This window comes from Kryptolebias marmoratus, linkage group LG12 (genome assembly GCF_001649575.2).
Source record: "Kryptolebias marmoratus isolate JLee-2015 linkage group LG12, ASM164957v2, whole genome shotgun sequence".
In the NCBI taxonomy this organism is placed as follows: domain Eukaryota; kingdom Metazoa; phylum Chordata; class Actinopteri; order Cyprinodontiformes; family Rivulidae; genus Kryptolebias; species Kryptolebias marmoratus.
Window position 1 is genome coordinate 15377265 of NC_051441.1, and position 11516 is coordinate 15388780.

General features: G+C 41.4%; 1 protein-coding gene across 2 annotated transcripts in view; it reads left to right on the plus strand.

Moving 5' to 3' along the window:
- Positions 1–11516, plus strand: part of llgl1 (LLGL scribble cell polarity complex component 1) — a 31744-nt gene that overhangs the window by 7803 nt on the left and 12425 nt on the right. The window contains exons 3-8 of one of the 2 annotated variants that reach the window (XM_025006025.2): positions 7401–7482; positions 7575–7735; positions 7939–8085; positions 10339–10501; positions 10622–10754; positions 11118–11172. In XM_025006025.2, the coding sequence (XP_024861793.1) occupies positions 7401–7482; positions 7575–7735; positions 7939–8085; positions 10339–10501; positions 10622–10754; positions 11118–11172 (741 nt within the window). Of the gene's footprint in view, positions 1–7400; positions 7483–7574; positions 7736–7938; positions 8086–10338; positions 10502–10618; positions 10755–11117; positions 11173–11516 lie in introns of both variants that reach the window. The other variant, XM_017416749.3, reaches the window with a different exon arrangement.

Consider the following 11516-nt stretch of genomic DNA (forward strand, 5'->3'; position numbering starts at 1 on the left):
GGCGACTCAGCACATCGGATACCAGAGGTTTTTGTCTCAAATATATCAATTTTTAAGATGAAAACAACTTTATTTAAAGGTAAAATGCTTTACTGTCCTGCTTCTGTTTTTAAAGTGCAGAGGTTTTTTTTTTTCTCCGAATCACACTGAAACTCACTGACCGTTAAGCGTCAGTATCAGATGTTTTGTTTTACACACACGAGCAGCAGAGGTTTCGTGTGTGAGTGTGTTTTAGGATGCGCTCCAGACAGCCCTCCGATAGTCTGCCGGTCATCCTGTTTTTAGATCTTTAATCATATTTCATCACCTCGTTTTCTTTTTTTTTTTTCTGTGCCTTTTAGTCATGCGCTTTGTCAATGTCACGCCGCTGGCCAGTGATGCATGGAAAGAAATGAAATTCTTCGTTTCCATTTCCTTAGTCGTCGTCCCCCCCCAAACACACACACACACACACACACATCTCGCAATAACCCAGGTTCAGCTGTTTCAGCCCAATTTAGGTGACTCACCTATTTTATATACTGTACATCCTCCAAATTCAACAAACAGTTGAACTTCGTGGTGAGAACTGTTAATTCCTTCTGTTTTAGTTGGTGCCTTGCCATTGGCTCTGAGCAAATTCAAGTTTATGGGTCTTAAACAAATCAAATTAGGATCTATGACACAAATTAAAAAGTGTGCCCAGTTAGTTCACTGCAGGTTAAAGGGGTAGAAGGTTAGATTTGGTGACATCCAGTGGAAAAGTTGCATATTAGTAGCATCATACCTTTTCAACTCACTTCTTCCTCGTGTCATGAGATTTAAAGGTACCACAAGCAACATTTCTCATTTTTGCATATTGCTAATCAGAATAAAATGTATCTGTAAATATTTTAAAACATTTCTTCCAAAGAAATGTTGAAGTATTAGGAAACCTGGATGTTTAGAGGTAAAATAAACATACAAGTCAGCGTTTGAATTGTATAAAAATAAATTTTTTGAAAGGAAACTACAGTGCAACGATGATGTTGTATAGCAAAGATGTTTTTAGTTCAGAAGTTGGCACGGGCATCGGTTATCTCTAGTTTTGTCTGATGTGTTTTATAAACTAAATTAAGTGCACTTTAAAAATTTTCAAACCTGAATAATCAAATATCATTATGAAGTTGACTTCAGTATCTCTGAAACAACAAGCTGTTCTACACATTAGACTAATGTCAGAATGTGTTTGGTTTTGTTTCATACGGCCATCTTTCAGTCTCCTATTATCATTGTCTCCCCTCCTCTAAAGCTACATAAGTTGTCATAAATAGTATTTTTCTTTTACTCTGCCCATTGTTTGGACCTTTTGCTGTGTTTTATCTCACTCTTCTATCAGGCCATGTTGTAGCTTTTTTCTTGATTTTTTTTTTTTTTTTTCTTTATAACACGTCTGAATTTGAATCACCCCTTTCCATTAGAGTTTTCTATTTCAATGTCATTTCTCTTCTTGTGCTCTTATTCTTTGTATTTGGTCCTCGTCATAACAGCCCACTCCTCCTCGCAGATAATCTGCCATACAACCAGTTAGAGGCGGCCTGCTTTTCGGTACGAAGGATGCGTGGTCTCACCAAGTTGGAGCCAGTGGGCGGGCTGTTGAATGGGAGAGTTGGGGCATGAAAACCCAAACATTTATCTAAACTGACAAATCAAAGTTGTCTTGCCGATGGGCTTGAAAGCAGAGATATGTGACTGACCTGAAGTAAGACAGTAGCCCATTTCACACTACAGTTCTGCAATATGGCTGCAAAGAAGGTTCCTTCTTCTAAGTTGTTCTTGGTTGATCTCAGACAAACCAATCAAGCCGACCAGATCCAGCAGTAATATATTCTTTGTTTTTGTTAACGCCTCGCAATATTGTGGAATCAATAGGTGTGACGTACAACTCAACAGCGTTTATGTGCAGTCTTAAAAACATGTGTCCAGCATTTTTCTCTCACCATTGATTTCTAAACAATAACAGCAGATCTTTGTGCCGGTGGGAATGCTGAGTCAGGAATGGTGGGAATGCTGACTCGGCTTTCACACGGTTGCTTCCATACGTTTATTTGGACTGTAACTACTTCAGCATACCTTCAGTGGTTTTACCCATTCATATAGCAAAGGATTCAGCATGTTCATATAGCTAAACCTTTTATACCTTTTTGAATTATTCACCTACTTATTTACATTTTTCCCCTCATTGAAATGAATGACGAGCTCCTCAAACCCCTGAAAAACCTACGGTTTTAGTTGCTAGTTTTAGCTTTTGTTCTAACTACCAGCTCGGTTTCAGCTTCAACACATTTCAGCAAAGTCAGTCAGCGCTCAGCATTCACACTGCAGTTTTGAAGAAATTGCAACTTCTCTAGTGCTAAATGGTTCTCTCGCTGAGTGCCGATGCTTTTTAAACCTTTCAGCCACCTGGTCACACCATACTCCATCTGAATGGCAGCAAAAACAAGGATGGGCTTTCAGAGCAGTGGCCTACATCCCTGTAGCACGATGCAGGTTTTTCTCTTGCCTTCATGGATCGTTTTGACTCAGTTTGCAGCTCAGAGGTGGATAAGCGGTGCTTCAGCTCCCCCATTCTGCCTCAATCGTTTCACAAGGTGTGTGAAAGGAGCTAATAAAAATAAATTCAAAGGTTTGCTTGTAAAGTATTGTATAAATCTAAATTTTCATTTAATTACTCCTAAGCCGATTAAATGTCTCCACAAAGCTCCGGTCATGTTTTTTACGTCCTTATACATATGCTTCCTCTTTCATTTTGGTGAAAAAGAAAGACGAGTCTAAAGGGAAGAGGTGGAGGGACACTCGGTGGTGGAAGAGGGGAGCAAATACGGCGCAAATGAGGCAAACTAGTTTCTCTAGTGGGCGGGTGGGGTCGTTTGGCTTGTCTTGTTTGCTTTTTATCGAACACTTAAGAGTTTGACATTGCTTTTCCGCAGCTTTGTTTATAGCAACAAATGGACAATAAGTTTGGGGGTTTAGGGTCGTGGATAAATGTGTTTAAGACTCTTGGATCAAATCAGTTCAACAAAAGTTTTGACAAATTTTGTATAGTTATACTTTTGATCTTTTCTCGAGCCTTTTATTGTGTGTGGTCAACTTTTACATTAATTCTTGAGTTTAGTGGTTTGTCCTTTCTGTTCATCCTTGGGGTGTGTGTGTTAGAGGGTGTGTTGGCTGTGTGTCCAAATGGAGGACAATGCCTTCTGTTTGTCTGTTTTCAGACCGTGAAATCGCTTTATCCTTGTTAAGGCTCTTTTTCTTGCATCACTGGACAATTGCACTTGTGCGTGTGTGTGTGTGTTGTATATCATGACAGTCACTTGTAGAGACAAAGTTACTGTCCCTTCGCAACAAAATGATCTGTTTTTAGGGGTAAGACTTGAATCAGGTTGTGGTTGGGGTTAAGCGTTCTGCTGTGATTGTTGAGTTGAGGTTCACTTGGATCCTGTTGGTCGGTTTCCTCACAGGAACACAAACCATTGGTGTGTCCGAAAATTGTGTGTTTTATGTTCCTGTTTGAGCTCTCTATGTAGTCAACATACAAATTAATTTTGATAAATCTCTTTACAACCTGTTGAACGGCAGACTCATTTATGTAACCGTGCTGAATTTTGTTCTTAGATAATTTTATGATTAAAATGCTTATATAAAACTTCACACAGAGCTCATTGGTTTTATGGGTGTTAGTGAAATTTCTTTGGAGTGTCTCAACATTTTAATTACAGTTCATTGCCCAATACTTAAACTGATATGCCCATCAGCCTCCGCTACGTGTTGTTTCATTATAATTAAAAAGATATTAACACACTAAATAAAGATGGTGGCATGGTTGAAGCATTTAGAGTCTAAAACAAATGTGGTTGCTACAAGCAATTCGCTCTCTGGTGGTCGAGCATGAAAACTGTTGCATAGAACTGGTGAGTACACGTAATTTGTCTGGGCTGACGGTTTTTAAAGAATGTGTGAAATGCGTCTCAGCTGATCCACAAGCAGTACTCCGTTATACGCCGTTGTTGCTGTCGATGTACTCGCTCATGTGCGGTTTCACTCCGACACCGGGTGTGAAACTTCCACTCTGAGGCCTGGATCCAAAAAGTACTGATGTTGGCCGAATCGCAACAAAAATCTTACGGTTTCACTCGAAAGCGACGTTGTGTAAACGGGGCCAAAGTGTAATGGTAAGGCCAAAAACGTCAGGAGGGGAAAAGCGTGAAATGAGATTCAACCTCGTTATTTGACTTCTAACTGCTGACCAATGAGCAGACTCCACGAGGGGGAGGGAGTTTGGTTTCCACTTACTCAAACTTCTAACGAAATGCTGGAACAAGAAGAACCTAATCTTAGCTTTTCTTTGTGAAGGGATGACAACATCATTGTTGGGAATCCCTCTTCCATCTGTCCTCTGACACACACACACGCACACACAGACCAGGAAGTCTTTCATGTATAGTGTATGTGTGTCTCAGCTCGGTGAATCACGCCGTCCCCATTTTAGGGTTTTCTCATTGGCACTTTTTAAATCATCTCATTATCTTTCCCACCATCTCCCTGACTGTCAGACCTTTTTATTTGGAATGACAGAGTTTTTAAACTGGAGATGCTAGCAGCTCGGTTCTTGTCAGAGGTACCACAGACCAGTTAAGAGTCAAGGCTGTGACGTTGTCCTAAATACTCATTAGTGGTATTTCTCTCCTCCGTGCACTGACAACTTTTTTTTTAGGCAGCCTAAATGTGTTTTTATTTGGAGGGGGCTGAAGTATAGATTTGTAATAAATGGATCATTAGAGAGAGATGCTCACAAACCACAGCAGCCCATCGTTTTTCTGCTCTGCTGATCTTTATAATGCAACTCAGATTTTATCCACTTTCCTGACATGTGTATACATTTTAAAAGTCTTTGACTGTCATCAGTTTGCTGCAGAGGTTTCTATATTTAGCTCATGAACAAATATAGATAAGACAAAGTATTAATTAAAGAGCCTTTCCTGGAAATTAAATGTAGTTTTTACTGCATCTGCTTGTTTTTAGATGCAACATTTTACCCCAACTTGTAGAAATCGCTTTTTTACGGCTGTAGAATCCCGTTTATTCCATCAGAGTTTGCTTCATTTAATTTGTCACGTTGTTTCAGTGTTTTTGGCGCTTTAACTGCAGTGCCAGTTCATGACCTGTGAACGAATGTGCCTCCCACCTCCTCGACTTCCAGCTGTCCGAGGCATGTGTTGTTGTAGTGAATTAAAAGCGCTGGGCCAGGAAGTGACAACAGTCAGGAATGCTAGTATAACACTTGGCTCGGCCTCCCCCCCGGTCGGAGAGATTTATCCTGGGAGGAGAAAAGGTTGCAGGCCTTCCAACCTCCTCACAATCACTGTGGAGATGAGATGGAAACTTGAGGGTCACCAAGAAAAAAGTTTTGGAGTTGGGGAAAGAAGCTGCTTGAGGTTTGTTGATCACCACTCGAACAGGGGGAAAGGAAGGGTTAAAATTCTTGGGAATAAAGCCCCGCGGTTTATGGGTAACGCATAATGAAGGGAAGAAGTGGAAAATGGAGGTGAAACTGGGATCTGCTTTAAAACGTAGTGAAGTAAAAACATCACTATTTAGGAGGGGGATTATATATTCTAATTATATAATTGTATGTATCTTTTTTCTTAGATACAGTAAAATGCCTAAAAGCTGTAAAAGTCTGCATAAAATCAGCTCTAAGACGAATGCAAGAAATATTCCGATTTTTATTTTAGTCTTCCACAATTTAATCCACATTCCTACAGCCTTATGTAAGCTGTGTGTTCAAGTGTGCAGCCACTGCTCACACACACACGTGTGTCTTTAAGTGCTTTTGACGGGGGTGTGTTAGTTCGCAAAGTTGCTCAGTTTAGCCCAGTTGTGTACATGTCGTCACAGTTCTTGATGATAGTCTTTTATTTTGTCAACTCGGCTTCATTTACCGGGTTAACAAAAGGAGAGCTGTGAAGACTGGGGTTAATTACACACTCTCACACACAAACTGGTGGTTTAAAGCATCTGCGTCATCTGATGTTGGTAATTGCTCCGAGCTCTCCCATTTTTACACATAAACCGTATGTTTGTTTTTGGTTAGCTGGCTTAAAGTTATAACACAAGCTGCTTTTTCTCTTTTATTTAGGTTCTTCTTTGAAGGGAAACACCCGGCATGTTTTCAGATATACCATTTAGACGTTAGCCTATGTGTTTTTGTTATATGTAGGATGTAGTTTGGCTCATGCCTTCATGTAATCCTAGACTCACTCCATGTTGAGATCAGGGCTCTGTGTTTTTAATGACATTGGCTGGGTGTTTGTGGTCCTTGTCCTTTTCCAAAAAAATGAACTGAGGCCCATCAGACGACTCTCTTGAGGTATTGCATGATGGATAAATATCTGATTGTATTTCTCAGCAATGAGGACACAGTTATGCTGCCAATATAGTACCGCCCTTCAGCTATTTAGCGAACAAACTACTTTCTGCTACAACCCTGTATTTCAGATTTGATCTTATTAGTCCAAAACACCCACAGACACTTTTCTGCCCCGTCGTTCTTATGTTTTATGTGAGTATTTGAGTGATTTGCCCTAGTTTCCATGCCAGAGGTTTGTTGTATTTTTCAGCTGCGATCCTTTCATGAAGACCAGTTCTGGCCAGACATCTCCAGACAGGAAATAGGTGTACCTGCGTCCCACAGGTTTTTTTGCCAGTTCTGAGCTGATAACACTGCTAGACATATTCTGATTTTTGCAGTGGGAGTCAGCATGGTGTCGGTCTTTCATCTTTGCTTCCACTGTTTCTGTTTTGTGCTTTTTTTTTTTTTTTTTTTTTAAAGAACTGGAAAAGCACATTTTGACACTTGAGTCTACTTTAAATCTTTGCCTGAAGAGACCTTTCTGACGCAACAGAACTACTACTACCATCAGCCACATCACAATGTTTGTTATTTCACATAAAATAGTCTTTCAGAACCTCACTTTGGCAGCAGAGTTTGTGTTTAAGCTGTTTCTGTTCCAGTCGACGCTTCAACCTGACAGCTGACAGTGATGCTCATTAGCACCTGTTTTCTATAACTGGTTAATAACACACCTGACTATCTTCCTACAAAATCCCCGACTGGGCTGATTGAAGCTGTTTTGAAGTCAGTGATATGATACAGAGGTTTCTTTATTGATCATTAAAGAACAGAGTTGAAACTGTCTGCTTGTATTACTTTTAAAGCTGTGCTCTGGTTTCTTTCAAGTGAGGTTGTGCAACTAACTACCTGACTTGTAGTGAACAGCGATCAGCACCGTCTTATTTTGGTGCAACGTCCTATTTCCAGTAATTCTACAAATACACAAATGTTTGCCAAGTTTGGGATTTTCTTGACCGAGTCCTTTCAGCTATGGAGCGCCTGGTGTGGAGTTCACAGGAATACACGGAGACGCCACAGCTGTCACACAGATCCACTTCCTGCCTGGTCAGGTGAGTCTAGTTCTGACTTGAAAGTAAAAATAATGGGGGGGGAAAAAAGAGAGAAACTGACACTTCCTGATTGTTAAAAAATGTGCTTGCAGGGTCGTCTTCTGTCTCTGCTGGATGACAACACCATTCATTTGTGGGAGCTGGTAGCTGGACCCTCAAGAGAGGTGGGAGGGGCTAAAAAAGAGGGTGTGGTCACTCTTAAACATGTGGACAGCTACAGCCTCCCTGGAAGACCTGGGATTGAGAGCTGCAGGTACCTGTCTTGGTTTATTTTATCGTAAAATTTAAGAAATTGTTCAGTTCTTTAAGTCCTCTCTTCTTCACTTCTTTGCTCTCATTGGTCGGTTTATAAATGTGACAGTTTATAGACCTTAAAGCACCTATGCTGAGACCAGATCTGTTGTTCTTTTTCCCCCCATACTTTATAATTGAATCATTTATTTATTTTTATCCTAGTGCTACGCGGGTGACCGTCCTCCTCCTGCTAAAGTCATGCGACCTGCTGTGCATTGGAACAGAAGGAGGAGGCGTTTACTTCCTGGAATTGCCCCGCCTCTCTCTAAAGGAGAACCAGACGCTGCTCCAGGAGCCAATCACACAGAGGTGACACAATACCGTAAATTACAAAAAAGGATTAATGTATAAATTTAAACAGTCTATGGAAAAGCATCAGAAGAAAACATCAACTAATGGCGGCACATTGTGGGAGATGATGCAGGTTTTTCAGAGTGTGAATGAGATGAAGACAATCATGTCCTTAGATAAACTGTGGCTGTATGAACTGAAAGGAAAAAAAAAAAAAACAGTTCTGGTTTGTTGTTACCAGCAGAGGCTTTTCAAAAAGTGACAACAAAAAGTATTGACTATCATTTTTTTTTCTTTTCTGCTTGCGACTCAGTCGGTAAACAAAATTATTTTAAAAATCATTACAGTAAAATATAAAGTTGGCCCAGTGTTCCAGCTCCTTTAAGGGTCTGCCGGTGTCTTCATGAGCCCGCTCACATATATTTATTTATTTTTAAACACATTTTTGTGCCAGAGCTTCTGGTGGAGAAACTCCCTGAGACATAACTAATGCAGATTATTTAAAAACAACTAAACTCTGCCCAGTTAACCAGCCGATCAGTCCGTCTATGCTGCTTGTATTCTTTCACTAGTCTGGGTGTTGAATTTACATGGATAAATTAAGTGTTCGATTACCTGGTAACAGCCTTTCACAGGTGATCAATGAGCTCCCACACAGTCCATATGAAGAAAATTAGCTCAATGATCGTGTAGTGTGTTGATAGCTCGGTAGTGAAGCAGAATAAAACAGTTTCAGGACAGACATAAATTGCAAGCACAAACGCTAGAACTTGTCATGAAGATGTACACTTTTTTTTTTTATAAGCACCAGAAACTAGTCTGTTTCTCCTTTGGGCTGTAGCCATTTCTCATTAAGCAGACTTTCTCTGGAAAGTGAACAGAACCGAGGCTTAATGAAGGCCCTGATAAGGCGTGTGTGCGAGGGAGGGGAGGTTTCAGACAGTGAAGCTTTGTACCAGCTGCCAAAACTCTGCGTTCCGGTTCGGGAAGTGCTTCAGCTGAATATCCAACGTGCAGAGGATCAAAACTGCGTACACACACACACAGACACACAGACACCGACACACACACCCATGGCCCATCACCAGGACTCTACAACAGGATGCTGGATTCCCTAAAAATACTCAGGAACAGACAGGCGGAGACAATGGGCTGCTTTGTTAGGAATGCTTCTGCCTCTTTGCTTCCGGAGAGGATCTTCCTCGGTGAACTCCACCGCAGTCGGACGTTTTGTTGGTTTGGTGCGTGACGATGCTAAAGAGTCTGCAGTGGTTTGCTCTCCCCGTCCACCTCCTCCCCCTCTGTCGTTTTCGATGCTCACTCTTCTATCTTTTCCCTTGGCTGAGGGAATCCTCTGACATCTCCAGGGTGTGTCCTGTCCTGCATTCCTCTGCTGCCTCAGAAGAATGTTTAGTCCACAAACTGCAGAGATTTGGCTCCAGTGTAGTGTCGACTTGCTATTCTTGGAAAAAGCAGTTTGTCTTATCTCTTATGGATGGTTTGGGCTCTGTGTCGATAACTTTGAGTACGGTAACTTCTCTTTTGGAGTTTTTCTTCAAGGTGGTGCAAGAACATGAAGCTCCCCTGTTCAGTCTTTATGTTCAGGGATTAACTTCTAAAGATTTCTGTCACATCTTAAACCAAGATTAGGAACTTTACTTTAATTTATTGATCATCATCCATCTGCAAAAGTAAAAGTTCATTTTTCAAATTTGACTTTTAAAGGATGAGGGTGGCACGGTGGGGCAGTGGTTAGAGCTGTCGCCTCACAGCAAGAAAGTTTCAGGATCGCTTCCTGGACTGGGGCCTTTCTGGGAGTTTACACGTTCACCCTGTCCTGAAACCTCACATGGGTTTCCTCCCACAGACCAATAAACATGCATGTTAGGTTAACTGGTAACTCAAAATTGTCCCCAGGTGTGAGAGTGAACGGTTGTTTGTCTCGTTTGTCTCTATGTGTCTCTGTGATGGACTAGAGACCTGTCCAGCACTGCGATAGCTGGAGATAGACACCAGCTCCCCGAGACCCAGAAAGGAGAAGTGGGTCGAGAAAATGGATGAATGGACTTGTAAAGGGTTCTGAGGTTTTTATCAGCAGCTTTCCAGCCCCCCCCCCCATCATTAAAATGATATTTTGAGTTTTTTCTTAAAATATATATTTTTTTATTTTGTAGTTGGACACTAGAAATGTTTTCAGCATTTTGTTGTACGAATATTTTCTTTATGGGAAAAGATAAAGTTGTGTTTGTTTGTTTCATTTATTCATTCCAGGCTGCCTGATGACTACAGATGTGGGAAATCGTTAGGACCGGTGGAGTCTCTCCAAGAACATCCTCAGCAGCCAGGAAAGATTCTGATTGGCTACAGCCGGGGCTTGGTGGTCCTGTGGGATCTGGGTGCCGGCCGTGTCGAGCAGTTGTTCCTCGGCAAGCAGGTACTTAGTTTAGAGACAGGTGTGATGGTGATGTCTCCGCAGGTAAAAATGGTTTGGCACATTAGCTTTGAATTTTCTTTAAAGGCCGTGTGTGTGTGTGTGTGAACCTCCCCGCAGCAGCTGGAGAGTCTGGTGTGGGAGCGCTCTGGAAACCTATTTGTCAGTTCCCATAACGATGGCGGCTACTCGGTGTGGGCCGTTACCAGCGGCAACGCCTGCAGTCCCCAGCCAGTGTCCTCCACCATCCCATACGGTGAGAAATGACCACACAGACACACGTCGCATTTACGCTGCTGCGTGGTTGCTTGAGATGAACGTCATTCAGGTCCGTTTAAATGGTGGATGTGCTCACTAAGATGCATAACCAACCACGACTGTTGGGACGCGTTGTCTGAGTGGACAGTAGTTTTATGACGTGCTTCATGCTGTTTTCTTCTAAAAAAAAAAGATTAAATAAAGCAAACAATCTGGAGTAGGGTTGTTTAAAAACCCAGATTTAAACTTGATTAAAATATATTCTATTTGTATGTTTTCTGTCTTTTCTTAGACTAAAATATGCTTCAATCAGACCGGTCCTGTTATTTTAAGTTAATGCTTCGTTTACTTTCTGTTCCAGGTCCATTTCCTTGTAAAGCCATCAATAAGATCCTGTGGAGGACTTCACAGTCAGGGTGAGCGAAGCCATCCGACTCGCCACGTTGGGCTCATAATTACACATAAAGAGCAGATTCTGGGGCTCAGATCTTTAAAAGAGAAGTTTTGAACTTTTCTCCAGTATTTTTAAGAGTTTCTGTGAAGGACCACAGCGCAGACATCAGTATTTGTTTTATATTCTGTTGTTTTAGTTCTGCCAGTTTGAATTATAAAACATGCCTTATTTTTCAGCTTTGCGAGGCTGAATGCTGACCAGCAGCAATCAGATTTTTTTTTTTTTTTTTTTTTCCAAGCAAGATCTTTAAACACCAGCCAGTGAGATTTAAAGACCTGAAAAAGGTCATTAAAGGGGGGGGGGGGG